The following is a 24,755-nucleotide window of genomic DNA, read 5'->3' on the forward strand; positions in this document are numbered from 1 at the left end:
AAAATTGGAGAGGTTAGATGAAAATTGGAGAGGAAATGGAGATGATTTGGGAAGAATAGATGTGTGTTTGTGTGTATAATGAGGATGAAATAGGAGTATTTATAGAGTAAAAAAACGGTCGAAAACGGTAACATTACCGTTTGAATTTTTAATTTATTTATTTTATTAAATTCAATTTTTTTTAAAAATGATTTATTGCGTCAGCGTGACGAAGCCCACTCGCGGGCCGGCGAGTGATGTCACGCCTAGCGCGTGGCGAGCTGTCGTGCGGGCGCGTGGCGAGCTGGCGTGCCAGCCATCTCGATGGGACAGGCGTCTCGGCGAGACATGGACGAGACGGGATGCTGCAACGCGTCTCGCTACCGTCTCGTCTCGGAGGGACGAGATACGAGACACCCGCGCGACGCGTTGCGGGTGCTCTTATGATCATCTTCTCAAATATCTAAAATAGGATAAATAATTGATTTTAATAATATTTTAAAATAATTTTTATTTTTGGTTTTAAAAAAATATCTATCTTTATGTTACATTAAACGCAAATCAAAAAAATTTCAAATTTTATGAGTAAAAAAACATAATATAGAGAATATTTTTTAAAGTTTGAGTTTAGTTTAAATAGTTGGGATAAAATCATATTTGATGTGATATTTACACTAACATGGATTTGATGGTTTTGAGTTTAATGTAAATGGTTGAAGTAAAATTATATTTGATGCGACTTTTACACTAAAAAATGGGTTTTAGTTTAGTGTAAATGGTTAAGTTAGTCATCTTTTTTAATAAAAAGAAGTAATACTCTCCCCTTCCCACTTTAGGAGTCTCAGTCAGTGACTCAACTTTATTTTACTCAAATAATACCTGCAAGTGTACGGGGTTATTGTAGCAAATAGCAAGCAAGAGTATATCGTATCCCACAGAGACAATTAAGTGTCAACCTAAGTACCACGAACTAATTTCAACTACTATCCAGACGATCAGAAATTTTGGGTTTAAAACTAACAACTACTGAAAACATGTAAATGCAGAGATTAACATAGAACACATAAACACGAAAGCAATTAAGCAGGTTGTGTAAGATGATGGAGAAATATGCAGAATTCAAGGATCCGATGCACAACTCATAGCCTAATCCAATTAAAACCGATTTACCATTTAAAGTCTCCAGAATTGTTGAATCAATCACAATTGTAGATTAAACCCCCTCCCGATGTGAGAAATCTGTAGATTAGGTGTAATAATTGAAGTCCCCTTCTAATTCTTAGACCTAACTCCTAACAGTTTGATTAGATTAACGATCTTACTCAGAATCTCAGCTCTCCCGAGTTTTATTGAATAAATGTGTGAATTATTCCTATTTCAAGATTAAATATTTCATCTCCCGATTACTCTAAGAAACCCTACACTCTCAATTGGTGATCAAGCAATTGATAGGAAAAAGCACAAGAATAATTCAAACAATTGCAAGAGCAAAATAAAACGAAATCAATTGGATTAAAACTATGAATCAATGCATCTTCACCAAGAATTCTACATGAAAGGTTTAGTTACTCATGTTCAAAGTAGAAAACAAACAAAAACTAAGGGAAACAACGGAATTTATGAATAAAAACATTTCCACAATATTAAAATGCATTAAAATTACCCAAAATACTATTACTAATTTCTAAAAAATTAAAACTTACATAATTAAGATCCTAAAAATTAAAAATTTCATAATTAAAGTCTTACAAATTAAAAATTACATAATTTAAATCCTAAAAATTTAAAATTACATAATTAAATTCATAAGTGGCCGAATTTCGTCCAAATAGATGATGAATGTGTGTATTTAAAGATGATTTTGAGATTAATTTTTTTTTAATTTCAAAAAAATATAAAAAAATGGTAATAAAACGACTATATTTTTGGGAATTTAAAAATATATATTTTTTAATTTTTTGTATTATTTTCGGCTTAAAAAAAATGCCAACGTCGCCCTGCTCGCTGGCATAGACGTGCTCTTAGCTAAGAGCAGCGTCGTGCCAGCGGCAAGAGCGCAGCGGCGGACAGGGGTGTCCTTGCTGCTGGCATGGACGGACGGACAGACAAATCCCACCTAAGGCCATTAGCAATGGGGCGCCCTAAGACGCGCCACGTCATCAGTTTTATCCTCCTACCCCCCACCTGCAATGTGGCGCCCTAAGGGCATGAATAACCCCGTCCCCATTTTCGGCCCCAAGTCCCCTCCACCTCATCATTCCTCTACAGTTGCGGCCCATTCCCCAACTCCTCTAACCTTGCAGGCCGCAACTCTGGCCGCAACTAATAAATGACACTATTCACAACTCCAACCTATTTTAAACGTAAAATAAAAAACGCCGAAAATTTATAACATGGAAAATTTAATTTCGCCGAATACTGCAAAAGTACAACATAGAAATTTTAAAACTGAAAATAAAATAAAATAATATATCGTTAATGCTGGAAAACTTTGGTGCGAGTCCAAATTTCTTCGATTAGATCAGCTTGGAGGCGAGTGTGTTGTTCCTCTTGGCGCATCGCAACTGAACGGGCCATGACATTGCGGATGTCGGGAGGAAGGCCCTGCACGGTCGGCTCGGTGACAACGTAGTCACTCCCGGTGCTGGCGAGCCGATCGTCGCTCCACAAAGTGACGTTATCTTGCTCGTCCTCAACGATCATGTTATGCATTATGATACATGCATACATGATGTCGGCGATGTGTGACCGCTGCCAACCACGGGCCGCTCCCTTCACGATAGCCCACCGTGATTGGAGGACTCCAAATGCACGCTCGACATCTTTCCGAGCCGCCTCTTGCCTTTGGGAAAACATTGCCCTCCGATCGGTTGTTGGAGCTGTGATAGTCTTCACGAACACGGGCCATTGAGGGTAGATCCCGTCTGCCAGATAATACCCCATACTATGCCGACGGTGGTTGGCTGTGAACTCTACGCTCGGTGCTCGCCCGACACACAAGTCGTTGAACAATGGAGACTCGTTCAACACATTGAGGTCGTTGTTGGACCCTGCGACACCAAAGTAGGCATGCCAGATCCACAATCTGCAATCGGCAACGGCCTCCAACACAATCGTGGGATGTGTGCCCTTGTGCCCGCTAGTGTATTGTCCTCTCCAAGCCGTTGGAAAATTCTTCCACTGCCAGTACATACAGTCGATGCTTCCAAGCATCCCCGGGAAGCCGTGGGCCCGCTCGTGCATGTCGACCAACTTCCTAACGTCGTCGGTCTTTGGCTTTCTCAAGTACGTATCCTTGAATGCTTCGATGACTGCCCGATAGAATCTAGCGAGACACTCCCGTCCAGTAGGCTCGCTTACATGGAGATACTCATCGAACATATCTGATGTAGTTCCGTAAGCGAGTTGACGAATGACAGACGTGCATTTCTGCAACGTCGATATACCGGCCCATAGCATCGGTAGTTTGGCTGAAATACATGTCATGAGATACAACTGCGTTGATGATGCGTAGGAACAAAGGCCTCCGCATCCGGAACCGGCGACGGAACATCTGATCACTCCATCGCGGATCTCTAGAGAAATAATCCGTGAAAAGCCGCAAGGCAGCTTGTTCACAGTCTCAGTGAATATACATCCGGGTATGTGGCACCCGGGTTTGTTGTTCGTTCCAAGCTTGAATAGCAGCTTGGTAGCGTTCAACTTCGTTGTTGATTTCTTCTTGGATTGCCGGTAGCACCTCTGCTAACACCCAGGACATTTGATCTTCGAATATTCTTTGATGAGGAGGCATTTTTTTCGAATTATAGGAAGAGATTTGAAGTTGAATATGAAGTTGAATGTGTATGAAAATGGAGTAGTATTTATAAAAAAAATTCAAATTAAAAAAAAATAGGTTGCGGCCCGGCCAGAACACAAATAACCCTGGGCTGGGCCGCGTTGCGTCACGTCTCGAGCCGCGTAACCCCGTCCCAGGCCGGGAACGCGGCCCCGGGACCGGCTCAGGCCGTGCCGCTCGTCCGTCTAACGCATGGGAAGGGCCGGGACTCGCGATTTGCGGCCTGGCCCGTAGCGTTATTCATGCTCTAAGGCGCGCCCTATATGTTTACTATTGTTTTGTTAATTAATTTAAATGTTTTCAAATATGTAATGCAAACTAATTAAAAAACACAACGAGTAACTAAAAACCGGCGAAGATTGCATTGATTAAACAAAAGTTACACGATTCAAGTTGGCTAATCTACTCAATTCCCAACTTCCGGCGCAGCTCATCGATCAACCCCCGCAGATATTCGGCTTCGGTGAGGTCCGTACACTTCTTGAGGGCCTTGTGCGTCTGCAACAAGGTCTTCGCCATCGAGGTTGTTGCCAAATGCTCATACGCGGTGGCCGTCGGATTCGGGGTCGGGAGCGGGACCGGGATCGGCAATGGGGTGGCAGCGGTCTAGGATGATGTCGCCGCCGCCTTCCCCTTAGCCTTCGCAGCCTTGACGCCTATGGGACGCAGGGAGGAACTCTCTTCCTCCATGTACGTCCGGTTGAGGTCCACCGGACGAGTTCCGCTCTCGCTGCTCGTGTAACCACCAGCTTCGGTGGTCTTCGTCCTCTTTGTCGCCCCGGTGTGCAGAATCCCGCCTTGGAACTTCTGTTTGTCCCTCAATAGCGCCCAGATGGCCTCGTGCTTGAAGTCGTCGTACGGGGACTGGTACGACAACAACGCTTTAGCGCGCACGTCGCTCAAGCTCTTGCCGCTCCCCTGTTCCCTCGCGCACTTCTCGTACTGGCCGCGAACAGGTTGATTTGCTTCTTCACCTGATCCCAGTGCTTGCGGAGCTGCTCCCGTTGGTGCTTGTACGCGCTCGGCGATGCGCTCCCAGTACGCCACCCACCTCTTGTTGTTCGCGAATATCGGGTCCTCCGATATATCCACCCAACACCTCGCCAATACGAGGGTTTAATCCGGCTGGTAGTTTGTACGGCCGGGGGCGTACTCTTCACATACTTCTGGAGGTGGCAACTTGTACGCGCGCTGCCGGTTCCGCTTCTTTTTGGCGGGGGCGGATGGGGTGGCGTCGGCGTCGGCGGCGCAGCGGGAGGGGGAGACGGGTCGGTTTGGTGACGGCTCCATGTCAGACAAACTGTAAAATTCTGTACTGAATTCGGAATCGTACTGCGTGTTGGCGTCGAACGACCGATATTCGTCGGGTTCTGTACCCGACCAACACGCCTCCCCAAACATCGGACTGTTGGGATTTGAATTCATTTCGTAGTAATAATAAAAATGTGAGTTTCGAGAGTGAAATCGTGAAATGAAACGTTACAAATAAAGGTGGGGTAGGGGTATTTATACAAAAAATAAAAAACGCGTGCCATCGTCAGCGACCATCGTCCGCTGATCCCGCAATGGAGCGCCCGATGGCGCGGACAATAGGCCATCGTCTGCGCTTCTTTCGCGGACGATGCATCGGACGTGGGCGTAGGGCGCGGACGATGGCGGGCACCCATAATGGAGGCATCGTCCGCGCCTGAGGACGATGGCCGCCATCGGGCGACCCATTGCGGGTGCCCTAACGGTCAATGATAAAATGAATTTAATTTGTGGCTGAAAATGGGATCATTCGTCAAACTTCTCGTGCTTGCACTCCACAACAAACACATGTTGTTGAAAGAAATAAAAATCATTCTCAAAATGACACTGTGCCTTGAAATCGCAATCTCCTAGATGGAGGTGACCTGCAATGAAGCCAGTTTTAGCCTCTTTCGCAGGAGCCGCTATAATGAATGCCTTACTGTGGATGACATAAATCAATACTCTCATTGTCCATGAAAAGTCTATTTTTGACTTTGTAATGAATGGTATTTATAACGCAGGCGAAGGCGGCGAAGGCGGCTAAAGCGAGGAAGGGTCGAGGCGAATCAAGCCAGTCGGCCTCGGGATCGGGCTCGCGGGGAGGCTCGGATACACTTATGGTGGCGTACATAACCGCCACAATGGTGGACCCTTCCCGCTTCTCGTATGCCCAATTCACGGCCTGGTGGAACGGAATTGTTGCTATGGCAGCACAACTTGGCCTTCCGACTCCCCCTAAACCTCGACCGCCTCCGGATGATGATTCGCCGGCGGAGTAGTTTTTTTTATTTTCCCACGTTGAAGTGTGTTTTTTTTTTTTTTTTTAAGTTTAAGTTTTAATTTTTTTAATGTTGTGTGTTTTTTAATAAAGTGTGTTTGTTTTTTATTAAAGTGTGTTTATTTAAATTGAATTGGGTTGGAAATAAAAATAAAAAATGAAATTGAATGAATAGTAATTTAAGGAACGGTTAAGGAACGGATAAGAAACGGAGGGTTGCAGGTTCCGTTCCTTAGTTAAGGAATGGAGTAAATAAGTACAGTGGGGCCCTCAAATAGTGGTTTAAGGAACGGTTTAGAAACAGCGTTGTGGATGGCCTAATTCTAATTTACTTTCACGTTTTAAACTGAAATGCAATAGATTTATTTTTTGACATTTTTGAATTAATAGTTAATGAAAATAGAGTCGGCAATTAATTTTAAGAAAACAATGAAAACTAGACAAATTTCTTCAAGAAGGAATCCTCAGAAACTGTCTCGCCGACCACCGTCTCCAAAAAGGGCTCCTCTAAACCGTATCGGAATTGTGGGCGGAGGTGGAAACCGTGGAGAGGGATCGCGAGTCGGCTAGGGTTTGTGGAGGGGAATGGCGGCGCTGATTATGGTTTGTTTGTTCTAAAATGGAAAGGCTGAAAGTGAACAACATTTTGTGGACGAACCGACCGAGTATCTGCAAAGAATCAATCACCTTGCTTAATACAGGACCAGGAAAAACAGATTAATCCATCTAATAAATACTTACATTAATGGTCACCCTTTCACCTTTCTTAGCATAATCAACAACCCTGTGATCATCATCTTGAATATATACTATCGAACCAATTTCCACAAACTCTTTTCCCGGGACACATATAGGTGTTCCAATCTGTAATAAGATGAATGCAGTTAGTTGAAATCGTGTATTAATAGGAAAAATAGATTATAGTATTACCCTTGCAATGCCTTCGACGACATGAACACTCAAGACGATGGGATCTTTCGTATTGAAAGTACGGTTGGGCATGATCTTGAGGACACAGGGGAAAACTGCTGCCTGTGGAGCTTGTCTCTTTCGTTCCGCCTTAAAATTATCCATGTGAGCCTTGAATTGATCGAAAAGGTGCTCTATAATGTTGGAAGTGAAAATTTTGACACCAAATTGCTGAGCAAGTTCTGGTGTTATTTCAACATCATAAGCCAGGATCGTTGCATATTCCTTCTTCCTGGCACTCACCTTCATCACATCCATCTTCTGTACTGCACCAATACTGATACGACTCACAGGTATGTTAACTTTTGGAGTCTTCAAAAAGTCGAGCAGTGCTTCTACAGACCAGATTGTAGATGCCTGAACATAAACCCATTCACCACTTTTGTCAATCCTACTCATCACTGAATCTACATACTCCATAGCAGATTTTTTGATAACCTCTATATCATCATTAGGCCTCACAACATATAGACTAGCTCCTGCAATAGCATGTTCAAGTCCCTAAAGAAAGAAAGGGGAGAAGTATTAAGCCAGGATTCCAAGGTAATTAAACGTCCACTTCCATATCTTGACCAAATAAGCAATTCATTTAGGCAAGTATGCTAGAATAAGACACAGCTTACCTATGCACCAATTCTTTTTATTTGAATAAGACACAGTTTAGTTTACCTGTGCAGCAATCTTGATACACTGGGCAGCCTTGATTTCTTTGCAAGGCACATATGTTCTCTGGAAGTGGAAATAAATAATGAAAATGTTAAATTCAATCAATAAAATTATCAGTTCCAGATGTATGTTTTGATTGCAAAAATGCATACAAAGCAATATACTACACCAAGTTGCTAGCTTAGTACATTTACTTTCAGGCAAACTCTAGGACCAATTCCATGCACAATTAGGTAGCTTTGCAACTACTCAGGATAACCAACTAACAAGTTTCTCTTCGAGTTCCCTCATGGGGTGGGGTGTTAGCAGTGCTCTAATTGAGGTAACAACTGGTCCCTGCACCAAAAAAGCCAGTGGGTAACTTCTCCCAAGGAACAAAAATGGAAATGAGGCATAAAATGCATACTCACAAGCCACATCCTTCAAAAATGGAAATGAGGCATAAAATGCAACTGGTTGAAGGATATCCGACCTCAATTGATGTGGTATTAGAAAGTCTGTATTTCCCCTTTTCAAAAGATTGAGTGACTCAATTGTGCGTGGTTCCAACCCACACATAATATCAACAACCAAAACTGCAATATCACATAACCCTGGTATTGGTGAAAGAATCGTGTCCAGAGATATCAATCACTAAAAAACCCGGGACGTTAAGCTTTGCATCAGCCTTTGTTCTCTCACGTATATTCTCAGCAGGTAAATAGGTTGCTCCAATACCTGCCTCACCATGTGTACCACTAATACAACCAAGAAAATTCGTTTTTCCAGCATCGACATGACCCATAATACAACATATAGGAGACCGAAGGTTTTGTCCATTTTGAACAAGCTGATTAGGGGGAAAATCGGGTTTATAGGGTACTTTACGTTAAAAATAACGTAAATGTACCCATTTTGTTATCTCTTCCATATATGGGAAAAACGCCAACCGCATTGGCGTGTCTATAAGTGAAGACGCCAACATAGTGGACGTTTTATAATTTCGTCGTATTTTAGCTGTATTTTCTCCAAATACAGCTAAGTTAAAACACGCCAATATCGTTGACGTTTTCAATTTGAAAAACGCCAATGACGTTGGCGTTTTTAACTTAGGAAAGACGCCAACTTGAATGGCATTTCTTCGTTAAACGCCAATGGGAATGGCGTCTCTATGCAGAATATCTGTTTTCGTCGGCAAAAATTTGAAGGAAAGAGTGCAAGTGTAAAACGTCAACGTGGTTGGCGTTTTTAATTAAACACGCCAACGAGATTGGCGTCTCTTATAAACACGCCAACGTGAGTGGCGAGTCAATAAAGAATGGATGTTTTTAACAATGGCGACGGAAATATCAAAGTATAAAACGCCAATGTCATTGGCGTTTTTAAAATGGGTCTCTGGCTGACAAAGCAGCTCATCGTTTGAGGAAGGATTTGATTTACGGGAATTCAGGGAAAGATGGCGAGGCATCATTGCTTCATGGAGAAGACGTCGCCTTTTCAGAGAAGATGGATACGCCTTTCTTTGAAAATTGCATCGCCGTAGAGTCCAACTTGCATGCTTCCATGGGGAGTATGCATGCATTAAATGCAAAGGCATGCATTACCTCTTCAATTGTGAGTAGTTCCGAAAATCAAGGCTGCACTCATGAGGATTCTCCCACCAACTCTATCAAAAATGCCATGCCTACTGCCATGTGGAATGAGAATGCATTTAATGCAAAGGCTACATCCTCTTCTTTCCCTCTAAGTACCGAGAATAAAGCTACCAACCCTCCCTCTTTTATGGAAATTGTGCAGCAGCATGTTGAATTGGAGGATGTGCAAACGGCTAATGTGAAGGGAATCTCGGCAATTTATGAGAAATTAAATGCACCGCCTCCTCTGGTTAATGATGTTACACAAATTAATGAAGGAAAATATACTTCAGCTATGGAGGATAAAGACGCCACTGGGGTTGGCGTTTTTCAATAAAACACGCCACTGGTGTTGGTGTCTCTTCTTTAAAAACGCCAATGTGGACAGCGTTTTTAACTTGAAACACGCCAGTGGTGAAGGCGTTTTTAACAAATATTGTATTCCAATACAATACAGCGTCATACGGTTCGAACTTGTAAAACGTCAATGTAGGTGGCGTCTTCACTTAAAAAACGCCAATATGGGTGGCATCTTCACTTATAAAAACGCCAATATGGGTGACGTTTTTCCCATATATGGAATAGATTAGAAAATGGGTACATTTTCGTTATTTTTAACGTAAACTAGCCTAGAAACCCGATTTTCCCCTGATTAGGGTTCTTTTCATTGCCCTCTACCACAATTGCAGGTTCTGAATCAACTTCTTCATCAGCAAATCCTGGCAATTTCAAGTCAGCTTCATCCCACTCTTCATCATCTTCCAACTCCTCATCAGCTCCATTGTCTTCCAAAAAAATATCTTCCTGATAACTAACACAGCCTCTCCCAAATCGTCCTCAACCTCTGAAATAGATTGACGACGTTTTTCCATTGCCCTATTCGATTCAAAAAAATCAACACCCATTTTTTCCGAAGCGCCTAACCAAATCAACACAGCCAAAAACAGATAGTAATAATCAGATAATAACGAATATCATAACAATTACGAATAATCACGTAGGGAGAAATTCAATTCAACTCACCTCCGCCGATCGAGACAGGATTTACTTTCGTATGGAATTGTTAACAACAAATAAAGAACCCTAATCTCTCTCTCTGGAGTACTACTAATTTCTTAAATCAGTAAGCCCATATCCTTCAAATCTGATCAAATCTTCTTTTCCTAAAATAACTCAATTATAATTAATGTTCAAATCTTTTCCTTTAACTCTGATCTTAGTTCCTCCAAATCCCCAAAAATATCCTAAAAATGATTAATTTCTTCAATTCTCCAAAAATCAGCTAGTTATTCCCTATTCAATTCTTCTTCTCCTCTTCTCAATTAATTATTCATTCCCTATTCAATTCTTCTTCTCCTCTTCTCAATTAATTCTTCATTCTTCTTATTCTCAAATTCTTTTTGAATATATCAAGAATAGAGGAACTCTAATGTGTTAGTGTGACTTAAGAGCATCCACAGTGACGCATGTCCAGGCGGACGTCCGGCCGGCGTGCCGACGTTCCGGAGGGGACGTCCGCCATTGTGCAGCGGTGACCAGTGTTATTAATAGCGTATGGCGGCTTATGGCGGTCGGTCAAAAAACCGCCATAGGGATATGGCGGTCGGCATGGCGGTATTATGGCGTAAATGGCGGTCGATAAATTAACAAATAAATAAAATATAATACATAACATAAGATGCAAAAAAATTAGAATAGTTATAGGAAAATTAGAAAATTAAATGGTGGAAGACAATAATTATGGAGACGCTTTCATCGAGTAGAATAGTTATAGAAAAAGAGAGAGAATTATACAGTGGAATTAATCCATGCATCGAGTAGAACAGTTATAAGAAAAGAGGGAGAATTAAATAGTGGAATTAATACAAACTGAGCATCCACAATAGTGGATTAGTGCCCGCCCTAGCCACATGCTAGCGGCTAGGGCGGGCGTCTAGTCCACTATTGCAATCGGCTAACGGTAAGGACGAGCGCGGAGCGGACGAGAGGTTGGGCATGGACTAACTGGCTAGCCGATCGTTGGCCGCCTATTTTGCAGCGAGCAATAGGCTACCCAATTTATTTATTTATTTTTATTTTTTTATTTATACTCTATATTTACAACTCATTCCACTTTATTTTTTTAATATTTGATAAACACCAATAATTAAAATGAATTAAATCGTATTTGTCAATTTATTTGTTAGGCTAGGGCATTGGCTATGCTATTGTTAGCCTATTGCTAGGCTGTTACTGGGCTAGGACAGTGGCTAGGCTGTAGGAAGGGCATGATGATGTGACAGGAAGAGTTTTTGGCTAGACTATGCTAGTCTGATGCTATTGTGGATGGTCCAAGTAGTAGTACATAAAAATTTTCAGTTATCTTGAATCGTGAATGAAAATCTAGAATCTGGAGCCTTGTGCGTGTGGAGACTGGAGAGACGATAACTTGGATTGACAGCAACGGTTATGGTTTTGAAGCCAGGAACTCCCATAAACCCTATAAATAGACTGTTTATAACGGCCAATGGGCTAGGTTACATGTCACGTGGGCCGAGTAGTGGGGTAAGTGGGGTCTTTTTACAAGGCAAAAAGGCATCTCGACCGCCATGAAAGCCATATCCTGCCACGGCGCTTCACGAATGGCGGCCGCCATTCAAAAAAGGGAGTAAACTGCCATATCACATGGTGGCGGTGGCGTTGAGCCTAGAAACTGCCACCGCCATCCGCCACGGTGCCACCATCTCCGCTTTTTAATAACACTGGCGGTGACGCGGATACGGACGTCCGCTGTGGACACCGGAGTTCCGCGGCATTCCCGGGACGTCCGTCGCGACGTCCTTGTAGACGTCCGCCATTGCGTTGACTCCACGGACGTCCGCGCGGACGTCCCGATTATTTTATTATTTTTTTTGAAAATTCTATAAATACGGCTCGTTGAACTTCATTTCATTCACACCACTTGTATTAACGAGTATCTCTCTCTCTAAATACTTTTCTTTCGAAGATAAATAGAGCACCACGATAGTGATTCCCCCGCCACGAGCGAGTCACAGAGACCGATCTTTCCCGTTGGCGGAAGTACCCCAATGTCTGCCACGATGTCCGGAATAGCGGGGATGATGCCTCAACGCCAAATGACAGTGGGGATGATGCCCGGGTACTACAACATGTACCCGCCTTGGTATGGGATGATGCTCCAAATGCCCGGGGTGAGTGCCGGAATGACCCCAATGCCGGGGATGATGCACGGAATGCCGGGGATGATTCCCGGGATGCCGGGGATGATGCCGCCCCAGATGACCGAGATGATGATGCCGAGTATGATGTAGGGCTTGCCTGTCGCTGCGGGAGGAGTAGGCAGGGGGTCCCCCAATCACCGGTGGACAATGTCTATCGCCCCTATATGGATTTACTGTCGATGGACAACCCCCCGAGTACTCCTCTCGAGACTAAGTTCACTGGCATCGAGACGTTCTCGTTTGAGGAGTTGGGGCTATCTCCGATCCGGAATTCTCCCATAGACGCACCAACGACGACATGGAGGGGGGAGAACAAGGAGAGAGAGGGGCAGGGGACGGGGCACTACCTCGCCTGCGGCGGGGTACGATGGTGAGGCGGTGGCCGCTGAGGTGGGGGGGATCCAGCGGCAAAAGAGGACCGTCTGGAGCACAGAGGAGTGCATCGCGCTTGCGAAGATGTGGATCAGTATAGTGGAGGATCCATATATCAGGGCTAACCAGCATATCGACAGGATGTGGTGGCGCATTAGCCAAAGCTACCTCCAATTCAAACCGCCAGGAGGGAAGCCTCACAACGGAGAGCAATGCCGGAAACAGTGGGAGCGGCTGAAGAGCTCAGCCGATTCGCTGGCATTTGCACAAACAACCTCCGCTCGGCAACCAACGGCATGTCTGCCGAGGATGTGAAGCTTCTGTCTCACCATCAGTTCAAAGACGCTGCGGCGGGCTTCGGGAAATTCAATTATTGGGAGGTGTATATTGTGGTGCAGACTTCGGCCAAGTTTACTGTGGGTGTTGAATCTGGCTGGCCGAAGCGTACGAAGATCAGCGCCTCCGGGGAGTACAGTAGCAGTGCTGGTTCCCACGAACTCCCCCGCCGAGGCAGAGTTCCCGACACCTTCAACGTCGACCCGCCGCAGTCGCCCGGTGGGGCAAAAGTCCGCGGCGCAGATGGCGAGTGGAAGCGCCAGCGGGTCCGCCGTGGCCCAATCGGCAGCTCCTACCCAAAACGATCCCGAGATCCCCTCACTCGCCTGCATCGCGCAACATGAAACCCTGTTACGTGCAATGGTTGAATGACGGACATCGACCCATCGTCATTACAGGTCGTCGCTGAAGGATATCATCAACAGTATGCGGCGCGATTTGGGGTTGGGAGACATGGCGGAGAGTGGCGACGAGGGGACTACCGGCGGGGACGACGAGGGTACTCGCGGCGGGGAATCCGAGGAGTGAGACAACGTTTTTTTTAACTATGTAATTTTTTTTAATAATTATGTATGTTTTTTTACTATGTATGTTGTTTTAAATAAAGTGGTTGTAATTTCTCCGTATTTGTGTCAAAATTTTAATTCCGTAAATTGTTTAATTTGGTGAATTTGTGAATTTTTATTATTGTGGGAAGTCTTTCGGGATGTCCTTGGGGATGTCCGCCACTGTGCAGTGTGATGTCCTTATGACATGACAGTGCAGTGGGAAGTACTTATGACGTGACATGAGGTGTTTTTGGGATGTCCACCGGGACATTCGCACTACTATGGATGCTTTAAGACCTTTTTTTCCAAGTAATTGATGTTAATCCATTATACTTGTACTTGCTTTCTTGTAGTTAATCCTTGACTAACTGAATGTATAGGCATCTCTTATTCGTCATCTCATCTCATGGCCTTTCTCGATTTTTGTACAAAAGTTACCAATTTTGATAGTTGTGGTGCTTCATGGTTTTTTCTAGTTTCCAAAAGATGATTTTCCATGTTGCTTCTCATTCTATTATGTGCAGTGCCTCCACTTTATCTTACTCAGTTTACTCCCACTTTATCTTACTCAGTTTACTCTAAAATTCTCAGCCTTGTGTTTTTCTCCTCACCACTTGGAATGGTTAGTAGTCCATTTTTCACCTCACTACTTTCTATAAGTGCAATTACACACCTCGGGACTTCCTATAAGTCCAGTCATGTTCTAGTTCTGGCTCTTGGTATGTAGTACTACTAATACTAATAATTAATATTATTAGTGATGTAAGTGAGGGGTGAGGCATTAAGAAGCCAATTTTCCTTTTTTCGGAGGCCATTGGTCTAGGGTGTCAGATCGCAACTATTTAATTATGGAGTAATATTAGTACAAAACCATAGCTGGCTTCATCTTAGAAATTTTTATTTTTTAGCTCGATCGTGGTCCTGTTATAGGCCATTTAAGTGATGGTATATTTTTAGCTTAAGGGTTTATATTCCCAAATATCTCTATGTTTTTAAATAAATACTCCCTCCGTCCCACATTACAAGTCATATTTGTTATGGGCACGAGTTTTAAGAAATATAAAGAATAGTAAGTAGAAAAGTTTGAAATATGAGACTCACTTTCTTATATTGGTTCTATAATAAAATGTGAGTGAAGTGAATTAATGGATTGTGGAACTTACTTATCATAGTAAAAGTGAAATGTGACTCTTATTATGAGACAGATCCAAATGACAAAACGTGACTTTGATATCAAGTATACTTTCAAATCATATCTGTGGGCATTCACCCTTTGGTAATTTCTTGTGCGATATCCAAATTCTTTCGATAATTGGTTACTTCCTTTGCAGTCTCATCCTGGTGGTTTGCTTTTCACCAAATTTGGCAGCAAGCAGACGGCCTTGCTTGACTTGGATTTTCCTGTAAGAATCTGTTGATACGGTTCCGTTAGTTATATATGTTATTAGTTCATGTGTTGAACAATTTAACGACTTATAATAAGCAGTCTTCAATATTTTTTGTCTGCAAAATGTGCTAACCCCTATCATTTGACATATTTTAAGATAGGTATGGAGTTGTAATTCTTCTATTGTAACATATAGATTGTCCATTTTATATTGAAGTATGGAAGATATGATGTTGAATGATTATTACAGAGAAAGAAAGAGCCCAAAAGATATTAGATCACATTTCTTGTTTGACATGAGATTTTATGTAGGGTCGATCAGTGCATTAAGTGTAGAGAGAGCATTGTTTCCTTTATTATAAACGTGTCACTTTAAGAGGGACATCGGAAAAAAGGAAAATAATAATATATGATGCCACACAAACTAGCTAAATTAATAAAATTGAAATAATATGTTAATGTGTTTCACCAATGCCATAACAAGATTCTATATATGATCCTATTTATGTCATAAAATAATTTGCGAGGAGAGATGCATCAGCTGTTCAGACTAATATAGATCACTCCATTGCATAGACTACAGATATGGGCAGATTGAAAAAAACTAAAAACAAATAAAGTACGCATTCTTCACTATGGGTCATTCTGGTACACGGAATTGGAATTCCATGGAATGGAATTGGATGGAATTGAATTAGAATTCAATTCAAAATCCTATGTTTGGCAAAATGAACTATATGGAATTGAATTTGAAAAATTGCACACGCACACACTACACATGTTGCACAATCATTAAATACACAGTCACTAAAAACACACTAAGCGTGCGCGCACACACACTACACACAGTCACTAAAAACACATACACGCACGCACATACATAACTCACTATATACACACACTACAGCACTCACAATACACGTATGAGCGTGCATGTGTGTGTGTAAGAATGTGTGCAAGTGTGTGAATGTGGCAAACTGAATGCATCATTTATAAAACGCACACCTTTGTCAAGGATTCTTAATAATCGTGTTTTCACGTAACTAGCAGCGAGAGCACAAAAAGTGTACTCATCAGAGTCGATAAACATGACCGAGCTTCTTCATTGGAATGAGCTTTATGGTGAAGGGGGGTCCAGAAGGAAGAAATCCCTCAGCTACTTCATGTGATGGCAGCAGACATTTGTAGAAATGATGCTTCTCTCTTCTTCGACTGTACGTTTTCTCTCAACCGACCTCTTTTTATTTTGGACATGGTGTGGAAGCCACTTCAATTGTATAACAGGAGTAAAGATTTTGAAGTAATACCTTGTACCCTTCTTATACTAGTAGTTTTTTTGTTGAGATGGTGAAATCTTAGAATAGCCCTGTTGTAAGATAAAATTGGTGGCTGCTCTGCCTTTGTTTCGTCTCCCCCACCTCGGTCGCAAACGACGACGAAATGCTATCCCCTTCATTAGCTTCACAGGGTCTGAGAAGAATTAGTCTATCCTTCGCATATAGTTTGTACCACGTCTGTTGTATTGTGTTTGTTGCTTACTTACAATTGTAAATTAATTCTAATTAGTTTGTTTTTCCTCATTAATATCATAAACTGTTGATTTTTCTCAAAATGAAGTTGGAATTCTTCATGTTGGATTGTGACGCAAGCTTAATTTTTGATCTATATATATAATCCTGTAATAAACATACTATGTTTGTTTCCACGTAGTGACATGTTTGTCTGAGATTATGTGAACAGAAATGCAAAGGATTTTTTTGAAATTTAAGCGTTCTTGATTGCAGCAAATTTAATTATCCTTGTTTGTGGAAAGGTGAAAAAGGATGGATCAAAATGCTATACCTATACCTAACCTTCTAAATGGAAAGGCTCAAGGATCATGACATGGACTCATGGACCCTAACACAAGAATGATGGTCCATTTAGTGTCAGAGGCGTTGAAAAGATAGGGTACCGAATTGCTACCCCTCCATCCTAACAGAATATTCACTTTGGATTCGCCATGAATTTTAGTGCATAATTGATAAAGTAAGAGAGATAGAAAGAAAAAGTAATTAAATTATTGTTAGTGGAGAATGAGTAGATAGAAAAGAGTTTTCGAAAATAGAAAGTGCATATTTTTGTGTAACGGATTAAAAAGTAAAGAGTGTATATTCTTATGGATGGAGGGAGGATTAAATAGATGGAGTATTTTGATATTTTTACACAAGTGCAAAAATTGGGGTAGTATTTGTGATTATAACAAGATTTGGAATAGGATTATATAAAAACACAAATATAATTCATTTTTTTCAGTGCAACTTTACCAAACGTAGTTCTACTTTACTAAGAGTAACCGTCTTTAGCATGCAAGAAATACTTGGAGAGGTTTTCATTTTTTTTTCCGAAAGCTTTTTTGCACAACTTAACAAGGAAAATGATAGCAAAGTTGAATGATAAATAAACGAAAAGCTAACAAGATAATGACGAAAATTAAATAGAACTAGCTTAAGAACAAGATTCAAGATAACATGTAAGATTATTACATTATTAAACTAAGAACTTAGAATAACAAAATACTATTCCTACTAGCTAGAGTTTTCGAACACATCCAACATACTTGAACGAAAGAGTGTAAATATAAAAATTGTTTTAGGGACTCTTCACTTGGATGGTGGGTTGAGCTTCGGATATTGGGTAGCTGGACTCGAAGTGGTGGCTGAGCAAAGAATGTGGCCGTTATCCACGAGAACTCAGAGTGGTGGCCTGACAAAGTGTTGGAAAGAAATCACACGAGATCAAGAGCATGATACACGTGTTTGATATGGAATCATTTTATACCATAGATAGAATGCAAATAAATGTAAATTAGGTTTACCATGTATAGAGATAGCCTAGCCTATTTAAGCTCTACTTCCCTGTACATTTTTTCAGTGAATAAGAATGAATCATTCTACCGATTTCTAATACAAAGAACCAGCCGTGACTAAGGATGACGTTGGTCCTTAAGGGGGTTGATTGTTACGGACTCAATGTTTCACATCAATCGTAAGAGGAACTGGTGTGAGGTTTATAGACTAAATAGAGCAAACCCAGCAGGTCAATGAATTTTCCTTTCTTGGCCTTATTCAAACCTAATATTGAATAGATATTAAGTAACTGTATAGAAATTAATTTCGAGTGCAGTTAAAAAAAGGTGTTGTGCATAAACTCTTGCCAAAATTATTGATACCCGAAAATATCGTAATACCCGAAAATTATTGATTAATACTCCTTCAAAACAAGTCATCCCTAGAGGGAAAAAGGGAAAAGTTGATAACCTTTTTTTCGCCTTCTCTTAATTAAATTAACAATTTCAAAAAGTGGAAATTTCACTGGATGGCACGTGCTGGATATGTTTTGAATAGACAATTTTTAAATGTATTGGAAAAAAGGGGAAAAAAGGAAAGAGAGGAAATACTTCACAATGATGGGCCTAAAGGGTGCTCCCACGTGCCGATCTGGGCTTTATGTGAAAGGTTAAAACAAAAGGGCCGACACGCTAAGGCCCACAACTACTCATTAAAGCGAAGGCCCCAAAACGCACACTGCACGTGGATCTCTAATTATTGGCGTTCCACTTCTCTCTCTATTACAACAAAATCTTCACCTCAATTATTATATCTTTGGAACCATGTGATTTCTAAATAATAACTACTTACTTTACCAAAGTTAGGTTTCTTCATGTAACCAAAAAAAAAAGTTAGGTTTCTTCGATTCAAAGTTGTTTTTCAGTAGTATCTTTATCCTCTCTGTGTGTGGATAAAAATATGACCAGAATGGGATTTACTTTTTTTTTCACTTTGTTTGATTGATTAATACTTCGTCCAATTTTATGTATTATTCGGCATAGAATTTTATACAGTGTTATTTATGAGTTAAGTTGAGAGAGAATAAAGTAAAGAGGTTGATGTTTAAATGTGACATTTGGAGTGGGATATTTTAAAAAAGTAAATGTTGTCGCTTTGAATAAGACAGGGAAATTATTAGATTATTATGTACAGTACAAAGTTTTTTGGAATAAAATTTGGGAAACAGTCTATACAAATTTGATTGCTCAAATACGAGTTGATTTTCCATAATTATAAATTGATGAAATGGTAGCTTATCCAATAGTTGCTTATTCATAGAATTTGTGAAATGTTTTCGCGTTCTTCAAGTGTAATCATTTTATAAAAATATGGTGTAATTTTGTCTAAAAGTAGGTTGTTAGAATTTTAAAGTTCTTTTTTGAGGAATGACATGTATTTGTTTCGAATCGTGGGAATTACAGGCATTTAAATTGCAACTGTAACTTACAGTAGTAATAAAAAAAATTATTTATAGAACTATTTGTCAAACCCTAGAAGACACAATTCAAGGAAAGAATCAAGGAAAGAAATAAATCTATTTTAGAAGAATACCTAGAATAGATTGATATGTTTCCAAATATACTTGTATTTCTCTCCTATAAAAAGAGATCATTGTATACAATGTAAAACACACAGAAATACAGAAATAAGAGAATCATAAACTTTGTTCTCTGCCATTCACCATGCCTAGCCTTTTATCCCTTATCCCTCTCGGTTACCATCAGGGGGAGAGTCGACCAGAAATTCCGGAAAATGACTCACTAGGCTGGCTACCGACACCAATACCCGAACCTACACCTACACCCGTACCCGAACCTACACCTACACCAATACCCGAGCCTACACCAAACCAGGAAGAGAATCACAACAGTCAGGGGGAGGGAAACTTGACGAGTCCAAGTCAACCTGTTCTAAACGTCGGTCCACCAGAGACAGTTAGCGGTAACGCCGGGCCGTCAAGTTCTAATGTGCAGGACGAGGAGTTCGGCGACACCTCGCTATCTACCCCGGTCAGGGATCCTGAGGTAAATAGTCATAACTTTGGAAATATTACTCCTGTGGAAGAAACTAATAGTGACAGGGAGAATGAGGAAATTGAGGAACAAGTAGACATGGGTTATGAGTTACCGCTAAGGAGTACGAGAGGCGTTCCTCCTCGGCGATACTCTCCAGACTGGAAAGGACGAAAGTCCCAATATTCTGTAACTAATCTTGTGCAGGGACATCTCACAGAAATGGCTAGAGCTTTTGAAGCTGCCCTTTATGAGGATGAGATTCCTCAATCCTTTGAGGAGGCGATGAAACACAAACATTGGAGGGAGACAATGAAGAAAGAGATAGATGCCTTAATAAAGAATGGAACATGGGAGAAGTGTACTCTACCAAAGGGAAAGAAGCCAGTAGGATGTCGATGGGTCTTCACAATCAAAAGACGGGCAGATGGTTCAATCGAGAGGTATATAGCACGACTGGTGGCTAAGGGATATACTCAGGTCTATGGAGTGGATTATGCATAGACGTTCTCTCCGGTAGCCAAGCTAAATACAGTTAGAACATTGTTGTCTATAGCTGCATCTAGAGATTGGCCTTTACATCAGCTGGATGTCTCTAACGCCTTTTTACATGGAGAGTTGGAAGAAAATAAGGAAGTCTACATGGAAGCCCCTCCAGGTTTTCTTGGAGAATTCGGAGATGGACAGGTGTGCAGATTGAGGAAAACCTTGTATGGACTAAAACAGTCTCCCCGGATATGGTTTGGGAGATTCTGCCAGGCAATGTTCAAGCATGAGTATGAACAAAGCCACTCTGACCACACATTGTTCATTAAGAAGAAGGACGGTAAGGTGACATGTCTGATCATCTATGTGGACGACATGATTATCACATGAGACGATGAAGAGGAAATCAAGAATCTGAAGGAGAATCTATCTAAGGAGTTCGAGGTGAAAGAGTTGGGGGCACTGAAATATTTCCTTGGAATCGAAGTCTTGAGATCGAAGAAGGGAATCTTCCTGAGACAGAAGAAGTACGTACTGGATTTACTAGCAGAGACTGGTTTACTAGATTGCAAGCCCTCAGATATTCCTATGGTACCCAACCATGGATTGAAGATAGAAGAAGGAGCAAAGCTAGCAGACCGGGAGAAGTATCAACGATTGGTGGGAAAGTTGATCTATCTCTCACATACTCGACCAGATATTACCTATGCAGTTGGTATAGTCAGTCAGTTTATGCACAAACAGCAAGAAGACCATATGGAGGCTGCCTTGAAGATTGTAAGATATCTGAAGGGGACTGTAGGATACGGAGTACTCCTAGAAAAATGAGGAGATATGGAGGTTCATGGATACACTGACGCTGATTGGGCAAGCAATCCAGTTGACAGGAAATCTACAGGAGGATACTTCACGTTCGTAGGGGGAAACCTGGTCACTTGGAGAAGCAAGAAACAAAAGGTCGTTGCATTATCTAGTGCGGAAGCAGAGTTCCGAGGAATCAAGAGTGGTTTAACGGAGATTATGTGGTTGCGGAGGTTACTTACGGAGATAGGATTTCCTCCAACACAGAAGAGTCAGTTATTCTGCGACAACAAGGCGACGATCAGTATTTCAGAAAATCCAGTGCAACATGACAGGACTAAGCATGTGGAAGTTGATCGACATTTCATTAAGGAGAACCTAGAAAAATGAGTCATAAAATTTCCTTTTGTGAGGTCAGAGGATCAGCTGGCAGACATCTTAACCAAAGCTGTGGATTCTAAAGTGTTTAAAGAAGTTCTTGGCAAGTTGAGCATCGGAGATGCCGCGGCTCAACTTGAGGGGGAGTGTCAAACCCTAGAAGACACAATTCAAGGAAAGAATCAAGGAAAGAAATAAATCTATTTTAGGAGAATACCAATTAGTGATTATACCTAGAATAGATTGATATGTTTCCAAATATACTTGTATTTCTCTCCTATAAAAAGAGATCGTTGTATACAATGTAAAACACACAGAAATACAGAAATAAGAGAATCATAAACTTTGTTCTCTGCAATTCACCATGCCTAGCCTTTTATCCCTTATCACTCTCGGTTACCATCTTCAAGACTATTGATTATATTTTAATTTATATTTTACATTTTTGTAAAATGCGGTTTCTCTCCCATTAACCAACTAATTTGTGAGTTCAATATAGAATACTCTGTACAAGGTGATGCACAAACTTTGACATGATGACTGTTCTCAATTTTGTTTGAATATGTATATTCATATCTTTGAATACTGTACTCCAATTTGTACAAGAAGATGCTAGAGGTAATCATATAGTTGCATTTCACCCTTTTACTATGTATGCATAATGCATGCTTATGTAGAAAACAAAATTTACAATTTTCGTCTGGGTTCCCAAGAAGACTGTTAGGTACTCTTGTTTAATTAAGTGTGAAACGACTAACGAGTATATATTGGATGCTTTTATTATACTACTAGTATTCGAGGTCAAATAATACTCTATAATAATCCTAAAATATATATTTTGTGTGTAGAGCTAGCTCAAGTGACAAAGATGAGCACTTGCAATCTCTTAAGATAAGCTAATGACAGTTAAGATCAATGTTTTAAAAACCGGACCGGCCAGTGAACCAGCGAGACTACTGGTTCACGGTTCAATCGGTCCGACCGGTTCAATTATTGGTCGAACCCTTTTACCTTGCAAATATAAAATTAAATATACTTTTACAAAATATATTAAATTTAGTGAGTAATATATTATAATTAATAGTGACATATAACAAAAATATATATTAAACATTTTAAGTAAATTAAATATTAAGAGTATTTAAAATAAGTGAATGGTAAAATTTAAATAATTATTAAATACATAAAATTTTAATTAGTGTAGCCAAAAAAGTACATATTTTACATATATAAATAGATAAAATTCATATTATCTCAAAAACATTTATGTGGTGAAATAATATTATAGACAATATATAAACTAAACATGAATTTACTAAACATGAACCCTAAACTAAAAAACGCACCAACATATGAAATTTGGAATCAGTGTAAGAAATCATGATCCTATGGGATTCAGTGCTCACAACTATACATGATATTGTCCGTTTTAGAGTAAGTTTTCACGGTTTGTTTATGGGACACTTTTCAAAAAGTTGCATGCTAATAGAGCTGCCGATAGCTCTTATATATTACTTTCAACTATTAGTGGTTTGTATCCTAACAAATTCCAGACAATACTAATCAAACTCAACTCTCGAAAAGAAAAAATCTCCTTTACAATGAAACAAAACCCCCAGTTTCTAATACAATGAAATGAAATTCTAAAACAAGCATTTCATAATAATTAACCTACAATCCAAACTCAACCCAAACACACACACCCACACCCACACATTTTCACTAATCAATCACACATATACAAATTCATAGGATCATACATTCAATAAAGTTATAAAAAAAAATCATGGTAGTCCTCCTCATGATGAGCCTAACATACATTGTTGGTCCCCCCCAATCCTTTTGCATGGGGAAAAAAGTAGGGTATCTTCTATTGGAAACTCACAATTTTTTCTTATATATTACAATTTACAACCCCATTTTTTCCCCCTAACCCTAACTGATATTTTCTCTATCTCTCTCTAATCATCAATGGAACAAGATCATCAAGAAATGCAACTACTCTCCTACTCAAGCACCCCACATCCTCTTCCATGGCCGGGCCAAAGCCCCTCGGTGGACCTCCAGCTGTCGATAAGCGTGGGGGGGCCCTCGGTGGAGGCCCTGAAGTGGGAGGCAGCGGAGCAGATGAGGCTGGCGGGCGTGGAGAAGGCGTACGCGGAGCACGTGATGGAGATGAGTCGGAGGGAGATGGAGGTGGCGCAGACGGAGTTTTTGAGGGCGCGGAGCCTGTGGGAGAGGGCGAGGGAGGAGGTCCAGAGGGCCCACAAGATGAGGGAGAGAGCAGCCGGCATGGAGATCACATGTCTCTCCTGCAGGCACAAGTTTAGGCCTACTAATTGATCTCTCTTCATTTTCATACTACTACTAATAAATAACACTATATTTCCTCTTTCATTTATCAAAATATCTTGTAGTATATCAAATATTGGGATTGGGAGGGTTGATGATGGATTCAAATGATTAAGATGGGGTTGATTTACATATTTCACCAGGTAAAGCTATCAATTTTCTTTCTTTAAATTCTTAAAAGGTAACAAGGGCTTTTCTTTTCTTCTTCTTTCCCTTTATTTTATGCATGAAAATCTGGATTTTATGTAGGCAGTACTGATTAATCTTGTAGATGAAAAACCTAGCTTATAGTACAAATATTGGATCCGAATTTTGCATAATCAATCAATTTAATTTCACTGAGTACGATTTCAGTTATATATGCTCCTATAGGATATAATGTAATCTTTGAGGTCATATATATCACATCACAAAAAACAAAATTATAAAGTAGTACTCCCTCCATCCACGAAAAATAGACAAGTTTTGCTATTTTGGTCCGTCCACGAATAGACTAAGTTCAAAAAGGAAAACTTTCAACCAATACTAACCTCACACATTATTCTAAATTTGGACCCCACAATCCACTAACACCCATTCCACTACCTTTTCTCTCATTTATTTTCTCTTACTTTACTAGTTATACATTAAAACTCGT

General features: G+C 40.7%; 2 protein-coding genes across 2 annotated transcripts; one reads left to right on the forward strand and one right to left on the reverse strand.

Moving 5' to 3' along the window:
• Nucleotides 1–6,599: 6,599 nt before the first annotated feature.
• Nucleotides 6,600–8,526, reverse strand: LOC121808870 (eukaryotic translation initiation factor 5B-like). The gene is made up of 6 exons (XM_042209437.1): nt 8,335–8,526; nt 8,010–8,078; nt 7,746–7,805; nt 7,038–7,577; nt 6,849–6,971; nt 6,600–6,776 (listed from the first exon to the last, which is right to left on the reverse strand). The coding sequence occupies exons 1-6, from the start codon at nt 8,524–8,526 to the stop codon at nt 6,615–6,617; spliced, it is 1,146 nt and encodes a 381-aa protein (XP_042065371.1). The 3' UTR covers nt 6,600–6,614.
• Nucleotides 8,527–23,567: 15,041 nt separating this feature from the next.
• On the forward strand, nt 23,568–24,289 carry LOC121807357 (protein indeterminate-domain 16-like). The gene has a single exon (XM_042207577.1). The coding sequence runs from the start codon at nt 23,738–23,740 to the stop codon at nt 24,107–24,109; it is 372 nt and encodes a 123-aa protein (XP_042063511.1). The 5' UTR covers nt 23,568–23,737; the 3' UTR covers nt 24,110–24,289.
• The last annotated feature ends 466 nt before the right edge of the window (nt 24,290–24,755 follow it).

The sequence above is a fragment of the Salvia splendens genome, chromosome 6 (assembly GCF_004379255.2).
Source record: "Salvia splendens isolate huo1 chromosome 6, SspV2, whole genome shotgun sequence".
NCBI classification, from domain to species: Eukaryota; Viridiplantae; Streptophyta; class Magnoliopsida; order Lamiales; family Lamiaceae; genus Salvia; species Salvia splendens.

Bases quoted from the DNA above. Each gene is read 5' to 3' on its own strand.
- LOC121807357 (XM_042207577.1), top strand. From the start codon at position 23,738: ATGGAACAAGATCATCAAGAAATGCAACTACTCTCCTACTCAAGCACC.
- LOC121808870 (XM_042209437.1), bottom strand. From the start codon at position 8,526: ATGGGTCATGTCGATGCTGGAAAAACGAATTTTCTTGGTTGTATTAGT. The intron at 6,972-7,037 runs GTAATACTATAA...ATCTTATTACAG, and splicing joins TCGTCGAAGGCATTGCAAGG to ATTGGAACACCTATATGTGT. The intron at 6,777-6,848 runs GTAAGTATTTAT...GATTCTTTGCAG, and splicing joins GTGAAAGGGTGACCATTAAT to ATACTCGGTCGGTTCGTCCA.